The sequence below is a fragment of the Trachypithecus francoisi genome, unplaced genomic scaffold (genome assembly GCF_009764315.1).
Source record: "Trachypithecus francoisi isolate TF-2019V2 unplaced genomic scaffold, Tfra_2.0 Lachesis_group7, whole genome shotgun sequence".
In the NCBI taxonomy this organism is placed as follows: domain Eukaryota; kingdom Metazoa; phylum Chordata; class Mammalia; order Primates; family Cercopithecidae; genus Trachypithecus; species Trachypithecus francoisi.
Window position 1 is genome coordinate 67,535,228 of NW_022681472.1, and position 23,985 is coordinate 67,559,212.

Sequence of the window (23,985 nt, forward strand, 5' to 3'; positions counted from 1 at the left end):
TAGGACTGTGATTCATCTTACATATAATCATAAATTCAAAAAACATCAAATATTCTGATTACAAATTACAAAAATAACAAAATATTTTTTATGTGGTTATACGATTAGGGTAATAACCTAAACATGACATCTAAGGGAGAAAAGGGAGAAACCAGAAAGTATATGTGAACATAGAAATTCAAAATGAAAAATAGTCATATACAAAGTGCTAACTGTGAACATATTTGCAAAATACTTTACAAATCTTTGCTTTTCAAATTAAAAAAATACAAATCAACAAGTGTATGATGGACTTTCATGAATTCATAATGGTGAAATATATAAATAGACCATTCACTAAAGAAAAAGAGCAAATCAGACCAAAAAATCCTATACTTGTAGAGTTTGCATTCTACTACCAAGGGAATATAACTCCTCTTCAGGGTATTTTGATATTAAACAATAAAACTAGTAAAAGTACTTTAGATGAAGGAATTGAGTTTATGAAACTTCAAGCTTCTGGACTTTAAGGTGAAGATCATCTGTAAGCAAATAGATACATTACATGGATGATCATCACAGTATTGAAAGGGAAAATTTTAACACAGCTTAAACCTTGACTTTCTCCCAAACTGGCCATCATAGGCCAGTCTGGCAGGAAGCATGCAGTTTGCTTTTATACATTAAAAAGTAAATTTAGACCTAGTGTGGTGGCCAACACCTATAATCCCAGCACTTTGAGAGGGTGAGGTGAATGGATCACTTGAGCCCAGGAGTTCAAGAGGAACCTGGGCTGCAATGAGCTGTGACTGCATCACTGTACTCCAGCCTGGACGATGGAGTAAAACCTGGTCTCCTAAAAAAAGAAAGAAAAAGAAGAAGAAGAAGTATATTTATACTTGATAGAGATAAAATATGACTTTTTTCTAATCTCTCACTTAAGCCCATAATTTGAGTCATTGCCCTGCTTAATTATGGTCTCCACTATATTCTTTTAGTGGAAAAGAGAGAAGTCAAAGAGGGTGGAGACCCTTGCCTGAATCTGGTGGCGACAGAGACTTCTCTATTCTGTTCCATTGGTCTATGTGACTATTTTTTTACACCAGTACTACGCTGTTTTGGTGACTATGGCTTTATAGTTTGAAATCAGGTAGTGTGACGACTCCAGATTTGTTCTTTCTGCTTATTCTTGCTTTGGCTATGCAGGCTCTTTTTTGCTTCTATATAAATTTTAGAATTTTTTTTTTCTAATTCTAGTATTTTGACAGGAATTACCTTGAATTTATAGATTGATTTTGGCAATATTCAACACAATAATAGTGAGATACTTCACAACTCCACTGATAGCACTAGACAGGCCATCAAGACAGAAAGTCAGCAAAGAAACAGTAGATTTAAACTATGCCTCGGAACAAATGGACTTTACAGATATATACAGAACATTTCATCCAACAATCGCAGAGTACACATTCTATTCAAAAGCACATGGAACTTTCTCCCAGATAGACCGTATGCTAGGCCATAAAGTGATCCTCAATAAATTTAAGAAAATTGAAATTATATCAAGCACTCTGTCAGACCACAGTGGAATAAAGTTGGAAATCAACTTCAAAAGGAACACTCAAAACCATGAAAATACATGGATATTAAATAACTTGCTCTTGAATGAACATTGGATCAAAAACAAAATCAAGATGGAAATTAAAAAATTCTTCGAACTGAATGACGATAATGACTCAACCTATCAAAACCTCTGGGATACAGCTAAGGTGGTGCTAAGAGCAAAGTTCATAGCCCTAAAAGCCTAAATCAAAATGTCTGAAAGAGCACAAACGGATAATCTAATGTCACACCTCAAGGAAACAGAGAAACAAGAACAAACCAAACCCAAATCCAGCAAAAGAAAGGAAGTAACCAAGATCAGAGCTGAAGCAAATGAAATTGAAACAACAACAACAAAAAAGTACAAAAGATAAATGTACCAAAAAGTTGTCTTTTTGCAAAGATAAATAACACTGATAGACCATTAGCAACATTAACCAAGAAAAGAAGAGAGAAAATCCAAATAACCTTATTGAGAAACAAAACAAGAGATACTACAACTGACATCACTAAAATTCAAAAGATCATTCAAGGATACTAGGAACATCTTTACACACATAAACTAGAAAACCTAAAAGAGATAAATAAATTCCTGGGAAAATTCCTGGACAGTTCAGGATCTTTACCACACAATATCTATGAGCAAAATATGCTTAGAACTTGAAAAAACCTTTAGTGAATTGTATGGAAAAAACTTGGCCTGTAAATTATGTGACATCTCTAAAATCAACTAGTATTTAACACATATATGCCAACAACTAATATTTTCACAGTAAAGCTTCATCTATTTGGCATAAGTTTGTAGCATGACTTTGAAACTACTTGATTAAAATATAGGCCAGGAGAGGTGGCTCACGCCTGTAATCCCAGCACTTTGGGAGGCTGGGTCTGGCAGGTCATTTAAGGTCAGCATTTCGAGACCAGCCTGGCCAACATGGCTAAACCCTGTCTCTACTAAAAACATAAAAATTAGCCAGGTGTGGTGCTGCAGGCCTGTAATCCCAGCTACTCGGGAGACTGAGGCAGGAGGATCGCTTGAACCTGGGAGGTAGATGTTGCAGTGAGCCGAGATTGTGCTACTGTATTCCAGCCTGGGCGACAGAGAGAGAATTTGTCTCAAAATAAATAAATAAATAAATAAATAAATAAAATAAATAAAATATGACTGATCAGTGTAAAATAATGTCTGTTTGTTGCTTTGTTTCTATAATGTTAAACAGATACAAATGTTTACCTTTTATCCTTACATAAATTTGGTGCACATTTTTCAATTTAATAGGCATTTAAGAGTCTTAGTAATATTTTATAAGACTATTTGACATTAAAGTCAATAATATAATCATTAATGATTTTAAAATAAAATATATTGCATTAAGGAAAAATTACATGGAGTTATATATGAGATTTATTGAGTTTGTTTTATAAACTCAATTATTTCACTCAAATAAATACATTTGAGTGAAACCCAATAGTATACAGTTCATCCAAAATTTAAAAACATCTTAAGAATCTTCTCTCTTTATCAATTAACTTGTGTTGAAACAAAAGATAAACGTGTTTTCTACTTCTTCTTTCATTGTCATTTGCTATTTGCCCACTTTCCTGGTGTTTCTCTCAGATTCAGTATTGTCAGAGGTTGATAAATTGGTGCTTTCACTTAGAGCATCTCCTTTGCCCTCTAAATTCCCAATCTATCTACGACTGCCTGTGACTCCTGACTACAAGGCTTCCTGGGATATTCTGTCAGCACTATTCAGCTAGGCTGAAGAAGGAGACAGGTTCATTACTTCAAAATTTGTGAGCATATAAAATATCCATGTTTTTTAGCACTATCCTTTTCTTTGTATTTTTCCTTTACTTCTTTTCATTTTGCTAACTATATTTTATTTATAGGGCTTTTAATTTTAATTAATGTTTTTATTTTAAGGTCTAATTTCTCAATAATGCAGCTCAGCAGTGTATCTTAGTGATATTATATGGGTAATGACATTTTCTGGGGCAAATAGGTCAACATGTAAATACAAAGATGTTAATTAGTTGATTTGTTTATTTAACTGCAGAACGTATGCAGTGACTTGTGTAACTAAGAAAAAATTACAAATATGACTTTTTAAGAAAATTAAATAGAAAGTCTAACGTGTAAATATTATTACTTATTTTTGTTAATAATTTGATCAACTATTGACGGCTGACATTTCTAAACTGAATGATTTATCATTATCAAACAAAAGAGAAGATAATTTGTTATAAAAAACCTAAGATATTAAGATAGTTTATTCTGTTTTATGCACCATATTCACTTGTTCTATGATATAAAACACCGTGGCATTAAAACATGTGGACTGTGGCTAGAAAAAGGTTGGACAATGAATTAGAAATGCTGTAAGTAATTCTTGAGTTCAGAAGTCTTCATTCAAATACTGTCTTTAAAAGATAAAGACTTCAATGCTTACTTGATGAATAGAAAAACTACAAAAGCTACCTACTGAGAAACTGAATTTTCTTTAGGTACATTATGTCTATGATAAAATTTTCTATACTCTGAAACTGTTGTTCTTGCCTCTATAGTATAGGAAGATATAATTACATTAATATTATAGGAATATTTTCTATATATTTGTGGTAACTTTTTAAAGTGTTTTTTGACGGAATTTACTATTTTCTCTCATATGAACACATATTAATCTGATTTGCTGTCACTTCCAAAGAAATTTTAAATTTATAGTTTATATAGCCATTAATAATCAACAAATAAATATTATTACTTTAGGAAGAAATTGTGCTCAAACCAATGTGCCTCTAATGATGTGGCTGTATCCTCTATTTTCTGTAAAATAAAAAAAAGTTTGGCAAACCTACTTACAAAATATCTAAGGTTTTTATTTCATTGTTTTTAATCAGAAGAGACTTTCACGAGTTTGTTAAATATCTGAGTTGTCCAGTCTGTTTATGCAAATAGTCACTCAAATACATGAACAACTTTTAACTACACTGAAAAGATTTGAATGATTCCATTGGGCGATTTAGTCACTAATCATCAGCTCTGACTCAATTAAAGATTCAGAATTATTGTCTATAAAACACAAATTTCACTGAGTATTTGAATCCGTATTACTTAGCTAGCAAAAATATATACATTTAACTGAGCGCAAAGTGCAAAAATGATTTGCAAGTTGAAAAATTGAGAACAATTTTAGAATAATTTTGGATTTCTGAGATGTCACTCTGTATTTCTAAGATATTCATTACCCTCCTGTTGTATGTATCTGGTTACCATTAAATAACATGTTTATATAAAACTAATTTTTTTAAGTTTAAAATGAATATATTTCAAAACTATTCAGTTTTTTTTTTAAGAAAACAGAATGAGAGTAATCTACCTTTGAAATTGACTCATTTTTTAACATTTTTCAATATTTTAAAATTTTTTTGGGTACATAATAAATACATATATTTATGGGGTATGTATGATCTTTTGATATCTGCATAAAATGTAAAATAAGCACATCATGGAGAATAAAGTATCCATTCCTTTAAGCGTGTATCCTATGAGTTACAAATAATCCAATTTGACTCATTTTTTAATGCACCATTAATGGAATTTCAAATTAAATTGATATTGTAAAAATATTGAACAGAACTTTTTATTTTTTTAATTTAAGATAAGTAAATACTTTTTAGAGCAGCAATACTGATGAAGATTACTTAATAACAAGTATGTTTGTGGTTAGCTTTCCAAATAATTCATATTTTCTTTCTCATTGGTATGAGAAACATAATTCAAATCGAATTACTACCCTGACCCTGCTACCTAGAGTGTCTTCTGACGCATTGTTGTTCCTTAGAGCATCATTTTTGCTCTTTCATGTCTCTATTGAGCATTTTGCCATTAACAATTATAGCCTGCACACGAAGATTCCTCTAACATTTTAAACCTCTGAGGTAACAGAGTGAGATCACTGCCATTTGTTGCCCCCAAAACACTCAATAATTTCCCTTATTTTATTATGCCATAAACCAACTTGTTTAGTTGTCCTTGTGAAAATATATTTTGTGATTCATTTACACTGAGTCTAAAGAACCAATAAATCTCAAAACTGCTCTCTATGTATAAATGAGCTTTCAAGGCACAATTGGGATTATATTAGTTTTCCTTTTTTACATTAAGCCACTAACATTATATGTTTTGAAGAGACTTTTAAACTTGGTCAAGTCATTGAAATTGGTGCATGTGAATGGAAATGGGTATCTAAAAACCACCGAGACAGTAAAGCACCAAGCTGTTAGGTATACATGTGCTGGCAACCACATGCTCCTAATTGGAAATTTTTGATGTTTACACTTTTTTATTCTTCCCACATTGCTGTTTTGAAGGTAAAAATTATTATATTATAAGGGAAACAAATGTAAAACTGAAAAAAAGGACCTATATAATAGGACAAGCATCCTCCAGTTATAAAAAATTAGGCCACCTTTGTAATTATTGTCTTTTAAAGATATGAAAGTATTATTCCTGTAAATACATGTGATATTTCTCATCATTCTATATTTTACATTTTAAATTTGTCAAATGATTATTTTTTGACAGTGTATGTAGTCAGTTCTTTGTCGAGAATATTCAACTTTGTTAAGGCATCAATTTAAATAGCATTGTTCATATATAAGCTAACAAAAAAAATCCTTGAATTAGATGCTGTTATTTTTCCAATTTGGTACCTGAGAAAACCACAACAGAGATGTAAAATTAACAGCTTAACCTCAAACAGAAAGTACATAGGTGAATCAAGTGGAGTTCAGCATAGACCTTGGCTAGAATCCTGCTGTAATCTCTTGGCCTTCAGCCTCAGTGGGAGATGGAACAGAATGGAGTCTATTATAGCTTCACTCAGTTTAGATTCCCTTCATCAGAACTTTGACCATAAACCTAGTACATTTCAGGTATCACCTCTGGAATTTCATATGAGAAAGCTAGCATTTACTTGAGCAATGAAGAAAGTGAGTGTCTGTGAGGTTGCTGAGACAATCTTGAAAAACCTGAGGCCATAAAAAGAAAGTCCAATGGGTCACTCCGTTGACCTTTCTTGTCCCCTGTAGTGTTGATTAAGCAGACTCTGTCTGGAGCATATCCATTCATCTTGGCAGGAATAAAATATTACAGCGCTCTTGAGTCTCTTGTTCAACAAGAAAACATCTCTTCTAATATCATTCTATGGGTCAAAGTGATGTGTAGCCAAGCATGAAAGAATAATTACTCAAGAGACGAGACATGGATATTGGGGTACAGTTATAAAATCTAACACTGCCTCTTTGTTGTTCTTCCCTTCTTCCTCTAACACTGACTCCACACACACTCAGCCAAAGCTTCTGTTGCAGAGTAGTTAGTACACGTTGCCTATACATACATTATCTTATATATCACAGTCTTGTATGCATTTGGGTTGGATTGAGGTGATATGTGTCCAGCAGAGGCTGTTAAAAGTGATTTTGCCTCTTCTCTCTTCCTTTCGTATTTCACATGTGGAGCTGACCGCAGCATAAGAAGAGCAGAACATGGAAAACTAAGTCACTGTATTAAAGATTGACTCCTCTGACCTACAGCAGATTTTCTGTGATTTATAAATTAACCTTTCTGGTCCTTAAACACTGTGATTTCAGAATTTATTGGTTACTACCACATAGCTTGGCTCAAATAGACTAGTTTTACTGTCATCCACTGTGAACTTTTCTCACTTAAGTTTACCTCAAAAACAAACAATGATCTTGGTATGTTACTTTGATACTAATTGCACTGTGCTAAAAGGACACAGAGTGTTATTCCTCATTTTGACTTATTCTTTTGTTCCCAAGGAATGTCACCAAAGTACAAGATGATTGCATAGCCTAAGTAAACAATATAAACAATAGTAAAATGCCTGAAATTTCCTGCCTCCCCAAGCAGTTTAATAATAAAATTCCCCTCAAATTATCAAGTAAATTCCTTGTGTTCACAGCTATATTAAAACATAAAAACGTTCTCTCCTTTTTCATCATAAAGAAAAACAAATGTATGTTTAGGTGTGTGTATGTAATTTGTTCTAATTTATATTTACTTTTCAATAAGTAGCAATTTATATCTTACTCAGATTTCTATTTTTTTGAGTATGTTACCCATAGATTTTAACAAACCCACACATACACAAACCAAACACAAATGTTTATAGATCTTTTTTAAGAATGTATATCTCCATCTCATTGGCAATCTAGTCAATTTGATCCTGTAACCATTTTCTCACACCAGAAGTCAAATGTGAAAGACACTTTTACTGGTTTTCTTTAAAATATATATTCCCTGCTTCTTTCTTTCTAAATGATCTGTATATCATTTCAATGACGTGAGGGACACTGATCCCACTCTCAGCTCTAGTTACAAATTCTGATTAGTCAAACGCATTATTGAGCTCTCAAAGTCCATAACGCTGAATGGTTGAAGAATGTGATTGTAACCTAAGTCAGCTAATCAGACAGGGGAAAATATCACCTGGGAGTAACATGGGGTAAAGCTTCTTCACTTTACTGAATAACTTGGTCATTTTCTTCCATTTTTGCACATTGTGTTTGATGTGGGCATATCTCCAATCATCTAGATACCAAACTAATGATAAAGGCAACATTTGGAAGTGACAGGAATCATTAGAGGAAAACAGAAAGAGAGCAATGATGAATTATGAATCGATCTTGCCTTAGCTGGGGATTTTCTATGCACATATGTAAATATGTTACTTTTCAAATGACCTCGAATCTGGGTTCTAGGATGCTTGCACTATTACATTATAAATAACACAATTAAAGTTTACACATTAAAAGTAAGAAAAGTAAATTATTTTGTGGGGAAAACGTAATACAACTTGTACTGAGAAAACTTGGTTTTGATATACAGCTACATTCTTAACTAGTATTAAGTTAGTTGCTGAAACTCAACTAAATCTAAATCATTTTAAATAAAGATGTTTATAAAGGCTAACTTTCATCATTATTATAAGGATAAATTTGTAAATATGAGTGAATGAACATGCAAATATTTGAAACTAAATAAATTGTTGTTTGCAGGTGGAGAAGTGATTTTTAAATTATTTTTATTAGAATGATAATATAATAAGATAAATTTCTAAATTATGTCAAATTTTTTTAGGAGAAAAAGCATTGAAGGTTTTATGTAACACATTAATAAAAACTGCCTAATAAATACCACTAGTAAAATACAACTAATAAAAACTTTAAAAAGTAGCAAATAGACATGCTAATTCATAACATTAAAAGTGTCCCTTTAGTTATTATAAGATAATGAGTAACAAATAAATGCAAGCAATTTATTAGTTTGAATACTGCTAACGCATGTAATAGTCTGATATCTGATAGCTTTTAACTGTAGAAAATACTGGCCATGCATGTCTAAAACTGAGCTCTATTACCATGATATTCCCAATGGTATTCTTAGTGGTATTGCCATCCCTTTTGTAAGATGAAATTGCATACATTAAATTTACAGCAGGGGTATATATTTAATATAAACTACTAGATAATCTAAAATAATAGCAATTACAGATGGAATGTTCACTATATTTTCTACCCTTTTGTTCATAAACTTTTAATGAGATTTCCTCGGGGGTATGATAGACACATTTTCTAAATTTGTAAAGAATGTCTGAATAGGTGAATATGCACTTACCATAATTGTGGAAGAAAATAATAGTATAGCCATTTATATCTTCTGGAATTAAGAAAAAGCATATTGAGATCTGGAAACAACCTTAATCTAGGTAGGATAGTTATACTCTAACATAATATCCAGGCCTCGGTTTATTTCTTTATAAATTAGTTTAATGCTATTGCCTCAGAACTGCAAAGATTTAGAACCTTAGAAAGAACAGAGGAGATTGCCAGAATAATTTAGGTTTCATTAAATATTAGTTGTGCATTGTTGTTGTTGTTGTTTCTATTTATTTTTGTCTTTCTCACCTTCAGTGGCATAATAAGGATCACTATATTTTCTGATAATGAGGATTGCCATATTCATTCTCCGTAAGTACATGCCTGGCTTCATGTTACTATTTTCTAACTCTGCCCATAATACAGAGCATCTTGAAAGGTCTACGTCTGTAATTCCCATAATTGGTGCTCATAGGAATCACATAAGGAACTTGCTAACTAGTCAGCTATTTAGGGCTTATGTTCAAGTATTCTGATTGTGTGAAGATAGTACAAAGAATTTGTGTTGTAATAAGTACCCTAGACAGCATTAAAGCAAAACACACTGCTGTTGATCTTTAGAAATAAGTACTGGAACTATGATTCAGGCCACAATTTATTGGGATAGGAAAAAATAAAAGGAATATAACTTATTAATATTAAGAAAGTCGGGCCGGGAGCAGTGGTTCACGCCTCTAAATCCCAGCACTTTGGGAGGCTGAGGCGGGTGGATCACGAGGTCAGGAGATCGAGACCATCTTGGCTAACATGGTGAAACCCCGTCTCTACTAAAAATACAAAAAAATTAGCAGGGCGTGGTGGCGGGTGCTGGTAGTACCAGCTACTTGGGAGGCTGAGGCAGGAGAATGGCGTTAACCCGGGAGGCGGAGGTTGTGGTGAGCCCAGATTGAGCCACACTCCAGACTGGTCGACAGAGCGAGACTCCATCTCAAAAAAAAAGAAAGAAAAAAGTTAGTATATGTCTTCTTGCATGCTTCTTGTACATGGGTTATGAGGAAAATCATCCAACAGCTGATATACTAGGTCAAAACAGAAAATTATGAAAATCTTAGACTAAAGGTTTCTGTGTTGTTCAGAGAAGTTCTGCCACAACTTGGTTTGGTTTCCTGTACCACTAGCTCTAATTCTTTCATCCTTGTGTACTAGCGTTACTATTCAATAAATCTAAGTATCCTATGCTTCAGTCAAGTCTATGGCACATCATTTACATTTACTTTTACATTTCCATGCTTTGTAGGACTCTATCCCTTCTTCCATGAATGATGGTTCCTTCTTATGTCTTCTATTCACTCTTCAATATCCAGGTAAAACATCTCCCACGAGTCTTTCAAAAATTTCTCCATGCAGATTTAGTTGCTCCTACCTTTGTATTTCTCTAACATCCCCATAAGTCCTACAAGGTCTTACTGCATGTTTTTTTATTATATATTTCTGTTACATATAAGCATATATAATATATAATATATATAGTGTAAGTATTATATATACTATATATAATATATATAGTATGCACCATGCATTTGGAAAAGATGCAGACTTTATCTATCTTAATATATATAGATATATACATAAATATATAGTATATATAATAATATAGTATGTACAAAATATATATAAGTATATACTTCTAGTCTATAAATATTCAATATAATACTTATACTACATATTCTATATAAATATGCACACATATGTCTATTAGTCCTTTCTCACACTGCTAATAAAGACATAACCAAGACTAGGTAATTTATAAAGGAAAGAGGTTTAATTGACCTACAGCTCAACATGGCTTGGGAGGCATCAGAAAACTTACAATCATGGTAGAAGGAGAAGTGACCATGTCCTTCTTCACAGGGCAGCAGAAGAGAAAAAAAATGAATGCCCAGCTAAGGGGGAAGCCCTTTTTAAAACCATCAAATCTCATGAAAACTCACTCACTATCACAAGAACAGAATGGGGGAAACCACCCTTATGATTCAATTATCTCCACCTGGTCCCCCCGACAACACATGGGTATTATGAAAACTCCAATTCAAAATGACATTTTGGTGGGGACACAGCCAAACCATATCATTACACCCATGGCCTTTCCCAAATCTCATGTCCTCACAATCATGATCTTCCGACAGTCTCCCAGTGTTAACTCATTCCAGCATTAACCCAAAATTCCAAGTCTAAATTCTCATCTGAGACAAGACAAGTCACTTCCACCTATGAGCCTGAAAAATCAAAAACAAGTTAGTTACTTCCTAGACACAATGGGGGTACAGGCATTGGGTAAATAGGCCAGTTCCAACTGGTCAAAACAAAGAGCTACAGGTGCCATGGAAGTCTGACATGAGATAGGACAGTCATTAAACATTAAAGTTCCAAAATGATCTCCTTCGACTCCCTGTCTCACATCCAGGTCATGTTGATGCAAGAGGTGGGTTGCCATAGCCTTGGGTGGCTCAACCCCTATGGCTTTGCAGGGTACAGACCCCTCCTGATTGCTTTCACAACTGGCCTTAAATGCCTGCTTCTTTTTGAGGTACATGGCACAATTCGTTGGTGGAGCTACCATTCTAGGGTCTGGAGGACAGTGGCTTTCTTCTCACAGCTCCACTAGGCAGTACCCCAGTGGGGACTCTATGTGGGGGCTCCAACCCCACATTTCCTTTCTGCATTGCCCTAGCATTTCTCCATGAGTGTTCCACTCCTGCAGCACACCTCTGCCTGGACATCCAGGCATTTCCATACATCCTCTGAGATCTAGGTGGAGATTCCCAAATTTCAATTCTTGATTTCTGTGCACGTGTACGTCCAACACCACATGTATGCCAACAAGGTATGGGACTTGCACCTTCTGAAGCAATGTCCTGAGTTGTACATTAGCCCCTTTTAGCCAATGGCTGGAGCTGAAGTAGCTGAGACACAGGGCACCACATCCCCAGGCTGCATAGAGCAGTGGAGCCCTGAGACAGCCCATGAAACTGTTTTTCCTTCATATGCTTCCTTTTCCCCCACTAGACCCCCAGGCCTGTGGTGGGAGGGACTGCCATGAAGTTCTGTGACTGCCCTGGAGACATTTTCCCCATTGTCTTGGTGATAAACTTTCAGCTCCTAGTTACTTATGCAAATTTCCACAGCCAGCTTGAATTTCTCCCCAGAAAATGGATTTTTCTTTTCTATCACATCATCAGGCTGCAAATTTTTCAAACTTTATGCTTTGCTTTGTCTTGAACATTTAGCCCCTTAGAAATCTCTTCCACCAGATACCCCAAATCATCTCTCTCAAGTTCAAAGTTCCACAGATCTCTAGGGCAGGAGCAAAATGCTTCCAGTGTCTCTGCATAGCAAAAGTGACCTTTACTCCAGTTCCCAGCAAGTTTCTTATTTCATCTGAGGCCAACTCAGCCTGGACTTCATTGTCCATATCATTATCAGCATTTTGGTCAAAGCAATTCAACAAGTCTTTAGGAAGTCCCAAACCTTCCCACATCTTCCTGTCTTCTGATCCCTTCAAACTGTTTCAACATCTGCCTGTTAACCAGCTCCAAAGTTACTTTCATCTTTTCAGGTATCTTACAGCAGCACCCCACTACCCAGTACCAATTTATTGTATTAGTCCATTCTCACACTGCTAAGAAAGACATGCCCAAGACTAGGGAATTTATAGAGGGTAGAAGTTTATTTAATTGACTCACAGTTCAACGTGACTGGGGATACCTCTGGAAACTTACAATCATGATGGAAGGAGAAGCAAACATGTCTTTCTTCAAGTGGTGGCAGGAGAGAGAAGAGTTAATGCCCACCAAAGTGGGGAGCCTATTTTAAAACCATCAGATCTTGTGAGAACTAATTCACTATCACAAGAACAGCATGGGGAAACCAGCCTTGTGATTCAATTATCTTCACCTAGTCCCTCCCAGGACACATGGGGATTACAGGAACTACAATTCAAGATGAGATTTGGGTAGGAACACGGTCAAACCATACTATATATGTATATATACTTGACTTTGGTATATGAGTTTTTATTATCTATTAGCTAAAAATTAAAGGCAATGGATGATTATTTAATATACCTTAGCATATATAGCACTCAATCTGTAATATTTATGTATAACAGAATGTTGCCAGCCCTATAAAATTAATTATTCATTGCTATGGTTTGATTAATTTTGTCCCATCAAAATTCATGTTGAAACATTAACCCCAATGTAACTATATTAAGAGGTGTGACTTTTAGGAGGTCACTGAGTCATAAAGGCTCAGCTCTCATGAATGATATTAGGTGCCCTTATAAAAGGGCTTGACAGAAGGAACTCACCTCTTTTTGGCCTTCTGCTTTCCACCATGTGAGGACACAGCATTAGTCCCCTTCAGAGGATGCAACAGCAAGACTCCATTTTGGAAGCAGACACTGGGTCTTCATAAGACACTGAATCTATCAGCACCTTCATCTTGGCCTCCTACTCTCCAAAACTGTGAGAAGTAAATTTCTGTTCTTTATTAATTACCCAGTCTCAGATATTTTGTTATAGCAGCACTAATAAACTCAGACGTCCTTGAAAATAATCTCTAAGAGCACTAAAATATTAGTAATAGCTTAGCATCTAATAACAAATAATTTAATAATAATGGTTTATTAAAAAATTTCTTTATATTTGAAATGCTTCAATGTTTATTTTATGATTTTTATGATTTCCAGAATATTTATTTTTTGTGATACTTTTTTTTTTTTTTTTGAGACGGAGTCTCGCTCTGTCGTCCAGGCTGGGGTGCAGTGGCCGGATCTCAGCTCACTGCAAGCTCTGCCTCCCGGATTTATGCCATTCTCCTGCCTCAGCCTCCCGAGTAGCTGGGACTACAGGCAACCGCCACCTCGCCCAGCTAGTTTTATGTATTTTTTAGTAGAGACGGGGTTTCACCGTGTTAGCCAGGATAGTCTTGATCTCCTGACCTCACGATCCACCCGTCTCCGCCTCCCAAAGTACTGAGATTACAGGCTTGAGCCACCGCGCCCAGCCGATCACCTATGATTTGTAAGACCAGAAGTAGGCATTCTGAAATCTGCAAGCAAAATATTTCATTAGAAATTAGAACCCATTATTTAGTTGTTGAATTAATTTGTGAAATTAATGACTATTTAATTCCACATATATTTGAAGTTAATGTAAATTTAAGTTACAAATAATAAAGGGAGAGCAAAATAATAAAAACCTTGAGGTTGTAATAAAGTTTTTTTTTTTTTGGTTTTTTTTTTTTTTGAGACGGAGTCTCGCTCTGTGGCCCAGGCTGGAGAAGCTCCGCCTCCCGGGTTCACACCATTCTCCTGCCTCAGCCTCCTGAGTAGCTGGGACTACAGGCGCCCGCTACCTTGCCCGGCTAGTTTTTTGTATTTTTCAGTAGAGACGGGGTTTCACCGTGTTAGCCAGGATGGTCTGGATCTCCTGACCTCGTGATCCGCCCGTCTCGGCCTCCCAAAGTGCTGGGATTACAGGCTTGAGCCACCGCGCCCGGCCAATAAAGTTATTTTTTTAAAAAAGATATGTACATTTATCTTGATATGTCATTTGGACTTGGGTCTTCATTTAAGTAGTGGATTTCAAAACAAACCAACGTCTGTTAATGATTGTACTAATTTTGGTTTCCTAACAAATGAATATTTGGATTATTTCTATTTTAAATTTGGATTGAAATTTGAAACAGCATTTTCCTATTTCAAACCTCACTAAGGTTGTTTGTTAAGGAGGTAAATTACATAATCCATAAAATATTCAATTCATTAATGTCTATTTATGTGGAATACAGGTCAGTATAGTTCTGCTTTCCTGCAGAGTTGAAATTCTAGATAGATACAATGGAAAAGTTTTTCATTAACCTTTTATATTGCAATTTTGCATATAGTGAATGAATAGTGCTTGATATAATATTATGATAATATGTAGTGGAAACAATGTGAACTCTTGTAACCTCTTCAATTAATCAGAAAAAAATTACATATGAAATAATAGCTCAAAATTAATTTAAAGAATATATTTACCAGAAAGCAAGCAATTTACAAGGATATAATTTTTAAATGCATAATGTATAGTTATGCAGTTTAAAAACAAAATAATTACATCGTTTTTAAACAATGGCATTTTATTTTAATATGTATATTATCAGAGAGAAAAACTCAGTAGTTGGCAAGACTTAATGTGAACATACTATTTAACACAAATTTTTCAAAGAGATTGAATATTTAAAATGTGTAATCATACATGCACCAGTTCCTTTGTGTTAGTCTCTACACTATAATTTTAAAAAGTAATTATTAATGCCCTCAAAATTCAAGGTTTCAGGATCAATACACAGAATAATCATAAGGAAGCTTGAACAAATATCTTGATTCATGCAGACATAGGGGTGCTTACATGAGTGCCAATCAGAAAATAACTACAACAAAATTCCCTCTGAGGATAAACATTTTAAAACATTATGAGGGTAAACTTTACCAATACATACCTTCCTACTCTGTAGCATATATTGTACAGATCTGTTTGTATAGGCCACATGTTGGTGGGCATTGGATTTTTAAAGACTAATCAACTATTGATCTTTCCTGATGATCAATGATGTTATTTCATAATGTATTGCTCCATACATGGGTACGGATTTTCTGTTCTCCTCTCCCTCCAATTTGAATACTGGCAATTTCTATCAAAGAAAGCAAAAGCAATCCAATTCCTAGCCAAAGTCTAAGTGAACACACGAATATTTGAAGCAAACACAACTGCAGAGTTCTAGGGATTGTTAGAGGAAAATAAAGATTTAAAAGGCAGGATTTTAGAATTAACACTAAAAGCAGGCTAATTACCTTTTGAGAGCACAATGGAGGCAAAGAAGGTCTTCATATACATCAACAGGTAACGCAAATGCATTATTACAGACTGAGCATTGTCTATAAATGACAATATGTATCCAGTTGAAGTTGAGCTGCTAAAATAGAACATGCAAGAGGGAAATGGTAAAGAATCAGACTAGAGGGTTTTTGCTAGAGCTCAGAGTTTTCAAAAATCCTAAAGGAGGAAGAACTTAGAAAAGCACTATTAGTATTAATATATTGTTATACTTGTATGTTTTCTTAGCTCTTAGTTTTATCATATAATTGAATCATATATTGTGTGGATTGCTGAATCTGTCTTCTTTCACTTAGCATAATGATTCTAATATTCATTCATGCTTCTGTATATTTTAGTTGTTCATTCATTTTAAATTATTGGGTAGTATTTCATTACATAGATGTCCAATACTTAGGTTATCAGTTTATCAGTTGATGGACATCTGGTCGAGTTCTAATTTTACATGATTGAGAATAAGGTTACTATTAACATTTGCTTACAGGCTTTTGTGTCACATAAGCTTTCATTTCTCATGCATAAATACATAGCAGTAATATTGCTTGAACATATGTGAAGTACAACTTCATAAGCTACTGTCTATTTCCCCAGTGGCTGTTCCATTCTGCATTCTCACCAGTAATGTGTAAGTTCCAATTGCTCCGACTCCTTGTCAACATCTGTTATTGTCAGTTGTATTGGTTTCAGACTTTCTAAGAGGTACACAGTAGTATCAAATTTCTTTAAAATCTAGAAAGTTCTAACAGAAAGTCTTAATGTTGGTCATTTGCTATATAGATATTTCCAAGTGGCAGGTACTTTTTTTTAATACATCATTTTAAGTCATAGTTTATTTAAAATAATTTAAAATTATAAACTTTATTCTATTTTATTGTGGTTCGTTTCTTTTTAAAGGCACTGATAACTGTATGATGCTCTTTTGTTAACTTTTTGGTAGCTTTTACTCCGTTTGTTTTAATTCTTTTCATTATTTCCTTTCCTTCATTTTCTATTTATTTTGAGGAATTACCTTTTATGCTTGTTTTATTTTATACTCGTATTTAAAGTAATGGTTCTAAAATAATATTTGATTTTGCATTTCATTCATTGTCTAATATCTACTACCTTTCTATTAAGTTGTTGATTCTTATTCAAATTTTTCTTTTCTATAACTTTGTCTTTATTTAATGGCCTCTGATTTTGAGACATTAGAAAATAAATTTTATGTTTTTCAGTGGACATATCTTTCTGACATGCAGACATATTTCTAGCCTCCTTGATTTATTCTTTACTCTTTTTTCTTTCATTTTAAATTTGTAAGAGATGTGACCATAATTAATTTATTTTGATAATTTTAGTTGAAATTATTTTTTCTGAAATATTAAGAATTAGTATACAAAAGTATGTTTTTAAAACATGGCACACTATCTGAGATGTTGTAAAATCCGTTCTTACTTGATTTTGCAATGATCTTTCTTTTTTCTCTAATGTAACTGTCCTGTTCATTTTCATTTCCACTCCCAGAAGTTTTTCACAGTGCCGGGGAGGGTGGTGGTTCCAGATATTTTCCAGTAGTCATAATGCTTATACTGTTATAGCTCCTTCAGATCTTTCTGTCAACTTCCCCACATGGAGGAGTGCTCAACAACTCTTCCCAGTTTTAGCTTGTTTTCACATTTGCCTGCTGCATATATGAAGAAGTATCTATCTTCACTTTATGGGTTTTCCTGTTCTTACAAGTTCTGCTACCTCATTGCTTTCTCGGACCTCTCTAATTGCTGATATTATGCAGGTCTTATAGTGTCTTTTATTTTCTTTTTGTCCTAGAGATTTTGATTTTGCTGTGTTTACTGCTCTCTTTAATATTATGTCGATTTTGAATAAATTCAAATATGTTACCGCTGCTGCTCTTTCTCAATATACATAACACTTGAAAATATAATATAGTAACAACTTACTTTGCAGAGATTATCAAACACAAATAAGTAAATGGCAAAGGATTATAGTTCTAGCTATATTATTATAGAGTCTTATTATACCTCAAGTAAGTAGTCATAAAAATGAAATAATTTGGACAAGTTGGCTTAATTGAAAATGAAGAAACGAATTTTGAAGATACATGCGAAAAGTCTGGTTTTATGAAATAAATCTAAATACAGCGATAGTAATTGTCTTTTATACTAGTTTGTACAAGATATATATTTATGTTCTCTCTATGAAATCAATGAATTATGCATTATTATTTAAGATTTTATTTCTTTTATAATCATAAAAGAAAAATATATTCAAGGATGCCAAATAATATGTAAACAACAAAAAATACGAGCAAAGATTTTTCTCATTGTTCAAGGAATACATTGTTCTACATTTGGGAAGTCTTGATATATAATAAGCTTTTTTTTTTTTTTTTTTTTTTTGAGGTGGAGTCTTCCTCTGTGGCCCAGGCTGGAGTGCAGCGGTGTGATCTCAGCTCACCGCAACTTCTGCTTCCTGGGTTCACACATTTCACCTGCCTCAGCCTCCGGAGTAGGTGGGATTACAGACGTGACACCACACCGGGCTAATTTTTAGATTTTTAGTAGAGACGGGGTTTCGCCGTGTTGACCATGCTGGTCTTGAACTCCTGACCTCAAATGATCTACCCATCTTGGCCTCCCAAAGTGCTGGGATTACAGGTGTGAGCCACACGCCCAGCATATAATAAGCTATTTTAAGTAAATATTAGATTGTTTCTATCAGGCATTGTTTTATTTAAATGAACATTTTTTTAATTTGTTAATTCTAACTCAAAGTAACACAGTGCTAACAAATGATAAAAGCTAATTCAAACTTACCCTCAGATCTAGAGACATGATAGAGAATAGTGAGTACTAGAGTAGAGTCAATATCCTTCCAAAAATGAATAGATGACTCAGTTTTGTCTGATCATTGCTAGGCAAGTATATCGGGTAAGTGTTGCCAGAATCTTTTTTTTTTTTTTGACAATGAAGTTATAAAATTAGAATTTTAAATTAAAAATAAATAAACATTTTCATTAATTAATATTCAAACATTGCTAAAAACAAACGATTCGGGCTGGAAATATGCAGGTCTAAAAATATATCTTTGAGAATCTATTTGACAAGTTTAGAAGCATGTGTACTACTCTGGACTAAGTTGTTTCCCCCTAAAATTCTTATGTTGAAGCCTAATCTTCAATGTGATCTTATTTGGAGATAGGACATATAAAGTAATAAGTAAGGGTACATGAGGTCAGAGAATAGGACTCTAATATGATTAGTGTTCTTAGAAGAAGATACATCAGAGATCTCGGACACTGGCATACTTATCTAGGACTTTCAACCTCCAGAACGGTGTGAAACGTCTTTTGTTTGAACCACCCAATTTATGATATTTTATTAACGCAGCTAGAGCTAAGACCTGTGCGAGGCTTTTGGTCTCCCCTCACACTCAGAAGGGTATCATTATTTCCTGTTTTGTGGATTCTATATGAATCTTTGTCTCGGTTTTTCAAATGGCTGTTGAATCTCAATGACTTGGATAATGTCCATAAAGTAATAGACATTTGTTTTAATTAAGTTTAACAAAGGCCAGGCGCGGTGGCTCACCCCTGTTAATTCCAGCACTTTGGGAGGCCTAGACGGGCGAATCACGAGGTCAGGAGATGGAGACCATCCTGGCTAACATGGTGAAACCCCATCTCTACTAAAAATACAAAAAATATTAGCCAGGCATGGTGGCGGGTGCCTGCACTCCTAGCTACTCGGGTGGCTGAGGCAGGAGAATGGCGTGAACCCGGGAGGCAGAGCTTGCAGTGAGCCGAGATTGCACCAGTGCACTCCAGCCTGGGCAACAGAGCGAAACTCCATCTCAAAAAAAAAAAAAAAAAAAAAAAAAAAAGTATAGCACAATTTTAGAAAGGAAATAAAGGACTGCTGCATTCAGGCCACATGTGTACCATCTTCGGAGGGCTTTGTCTGCTTCTCTCTGGCCAAAAATACCACAATTTTATACCATGGATAAATATACATACATATGTACATATATACATACATGCAAACATAAGTATCTACAATTATAAACAAAACTTTGCTACATAATTCACTGTAATATACAGTGATGTATGGCAAATTTTCTTATATTGTGAAATCAAATTACTGATGTGTTAAAAATACACTGCACTTGTTTATATTGTGAAATTACTTACACTGTGAAATCAAATTACTAATGTTTTAAAAATACATAACACTTGTCATGTAAAATGGCATATGAATCTCTATGAAGGAAATATTCATAGTTCTAGAGTATATAATTGCGTGTTTTAGAGCATATCTAGTGACAATATATAAAAACTGTCATCATGTTGATAACCTTAATCTAAAATGACTAGTATAACACTAATTAAAATAACTTCCATTTCATATACTTCAAATAACAAATTATTTATAAAAAGACAATCATATACATAAGTAATGTCAAAATTATTTAGTTTTCCCAAAGACATATAATGAGAACAGTGAATAATTACAATTGGCCTGTAATATGTGAGGATTTGAATTTTCCCATTACAAAAGAGGAAAATCACTTTCAGAAACAAATTCTTATCAGAACTTTGCAGAAGAGAATGTTTTTCCCCTCCATTCATTATAATTTCTCAAACTTTGAAGTGTCTGATAAAATTTTATTGCAATAACAGAAATATTTATTTATTAAATAGAGGTCAAAGATGGATAAACACATTCTTCCAAGTTGCAGTTATAAGTTTGAATATTTATTTGAATACACAGAGGAAATATAATAAGAATTAGAACAAAAATAATGTTAAAAATAATCGTCAAAGAACCACCTATTTATTGGCTTGTATTTGAAAATACTTAATGCTGAGTTTTTTAAAGAAAGCGCCTACTCTAAGTACATGAATGAAAAGTAAAATACCAGGCCAAGCACGACGGCTGATGCCTGTAATCCCAGCACTTTGGGAGACCAAAGTAGGTGGATCACCTGAGGTCAAGAGTTCGAGACCAACCTGGCCAATATGGTGAAATCCCGTTTCTACTAAAAATACAAAAATTAGCCAGGCATGGTGGCAGGCGCCTGCAATCACAGCTACTTGGAAAGCTGAGGCAGGAGAATTGCTTGAACATAGAAGATGGAGTTTGCAGTGAGCCGAGATCACGCCATTGCACTCTAGTCTGGGCAACACAGTGAGACTCTCTCTCAAAAAATAAATAAATAAATAAATAAAATAAAATAAAATAAAATACCAGAAATAAATTTTGTATAAGCGAATTAAAGTAGAGGAAATTACTAAAGTTTGAAGGTAGAATAATTGTTTCCTTATGTTTAAATACCTGAAAGGGAATTATATGCCTATACATGCAATATACTTTCTTTTATGGATTGAAATTCTTTATATGAAAAATCAAATCATTTATGGCAATGTTTAGTAACTAACATAAGATCTTATATTTTCTAATCTATACATTTAACAGAGTTTTGCGAATGTGACAATAGGTTATAAACATGAAGACTTCTTTTTCCATAAAAGAAGTAAAGAAGACTTTATTTTCCATAAATATAGAAAAATAAAAAATCAAGATGCAGCTTATTGTACTATTTTCAAGGATTATATACTGCTGTGGTTGTAAATGAAATATTTTTATTTAATTAAATTTTAGGCAAAGGTTGTCTTCTTTTCTGTCACATATGAAAAAATGATCCAACAATATGCAGAGGATAATACTATAAGATTATGGCTGGGGACAACTGGTTAGTAATCCAGAATAAAAAGGAAAGGAAACAAGAGATGAATCAGTAAATGCTGGAATGCAACCCCATTGTTTAACATATTAAGGCACTATTTCCTAATTATTGTACTACTCACTTTGACCTTTTCTCTAGCCCCAAGAGTTAGCAGAGGTTTCTTTCCCCGTTTAATTATTTTAAAGTTAACCAATTGTATAACAGAAAATTTATTGTCAAACAGTTTTAAATGTGTAAATAATTTTAAGTATATTCACATTGCTGTAAACAGATCTTCACAAGTTTTTTATCTTGAAAATCTGAAACTCTAAACTTATCAAACAACAATTCCCTTTTAGCCCCTCTTCCTAGGCCCTGGTAATCTCCATTCTATTTTGATTCTACAAATTTGACTACTTTATTCATATATATACAATCCTACAATAGTTATCTTTGTGTGGTTGGTTTACTTTACTTAGCGTGATGTCCTTAAGGTGTGTGCATGTTGTAGCATGTGACAGGATTTTCTTCCCTTTTAAGGATGAATAATACTCAATTTTCTGCATAGTTTTCCCTTGCAAAATGCAGGGGTTAGAGGTGTGAAACCCCCCATGCAGTCAAAATCTGCATATATTTTTGGCTTCCCAAAAACTTAACCACTTAGAGCTTACTATTGACTGGAAGCCTTACCAATAACATAAACTGTTGATTAACATATATTTTATATTATATATGTTATATACTGTATTCTTAAAGTCAGCTAGAGAAAAGAAAATGCTATTAAGAAAATCATAAGGGAGAAAAAATATGTACTATTTATTAAATGAAAGAGGATCATCATAAAAGTCTTCATCCTTGTTGTCTTCATGTTGAGTAGGCTGAGGAGAAGGAAGACGAGGGATTGGTCTTGCTGTCTCAGGGGTGGCAGGGATGGAGAGGTGGAGTCAGTTGAAAGGGAGACAGAAGAGGTAGGCACACTCAGTTTAAGTTTTTGAAAACACATCACAGTTTCTGTCTGAGTTTTTGCCTTTTCATTTCTCTAAAAATTTTTCTGCATGGTACCACTCCATCTTCCACTGTTTGCTTTAGTTTCAGTGTCTGTGTCATAGAGAGTCCAATATCATGAGAGAAATCAAAAGCAATCTTGAATAATCAGAACTCTTCTAACTGTCTAATCTCAATTTGTTCTTTGACACCTTTCTTCTACATTTTCTTCCTCATGGTGGGGCACTGGTTCAAAAGTGCTCATCTCCATCAGGTCATCTTCCGTTAATTCATCTGGCGTGGCATCTATTAATTCTTGAATCTCCAAGATCCATATATTGAAACATTTCACTCCCCATCTTTTTTTTTTTTTCTGCCATATCCACAATCCTTTTATATGTTTTCCTTGATTGACTTTGTCATAAATCCTGTGAGGTCATGACCATCTGGACGGTTTTCTTCAGCAGGAATTTATTTGTTCAGGCTTCATAGCTTTCATGACATTTTCTATAACAATGAGGGAATCTTCAATGTCCTTCCAGACATTGGTGATGTTCTCTCTCTTCCGTGGCATGGGTAATCTTTTTCATAGAGCGTCCTGTGTAATGAACCTTAAAGGTTCTTATGACTGCTGATCTACAGGCTGGATCAGAGATGTGTTTGGGGACAGGTAGTCCACTTCAGCACCTTTGATGTTGAACTCATGGGGTTATGATGGCCAGGGGCATTTTCCAATATCAAAAGGATTTTAAAAGGTTGTCCCTTACTGGCAAGGTATTTCCTGACATAGTGGGCAACCCATCTATGGAGCCAATCCAGAAAAAGGGCTCTAATTGTCTAGGTTTCCTTGTTGTACAATGGAAAGACTGGCAGCTGATGTTTATCTTTTCCCTTCATGTCCCATGGGTTAACAGCTTTATAATTAAAAGAAGTTCACTCATAAACCCCACTATACCTGCACAAAACTGTAGAGTGAGCTTATTTATTCCTGCCCTGAATCCTGGCCCTTGCTTATCTTCCTTACTATTAAATCTTCTTCATGGCATTGTTTTCTCTTCAAAATAGAGCA

At 34.2% G+C, this 23,985-nt stretch overlaps 1 protein-coding gene across 1 annotated transcript in view; it reads left to right on the top strand.

Moving 5' to 3' along the window:
• Nucleotides 1-16,182: 16,182 nt before the first annotated feature.
• The window catches only part of LOC117079070 (CUB and sushi domain-containing protein 3-like), a 230,638-nt gene continuing 222,835 nt past the window's right edge, over nt 16,183-23,985 (top strand). Inside the window, exon 1 of the mRNA XM_033202697.1 lies at nt 16,183-16,217. Coding sequence (XP_033058588.1) covers nt 16,183-16,217 — 35 coding nt within the window. The remainder of the gene's footprint in view (nt 16,218-23,985) is intronic.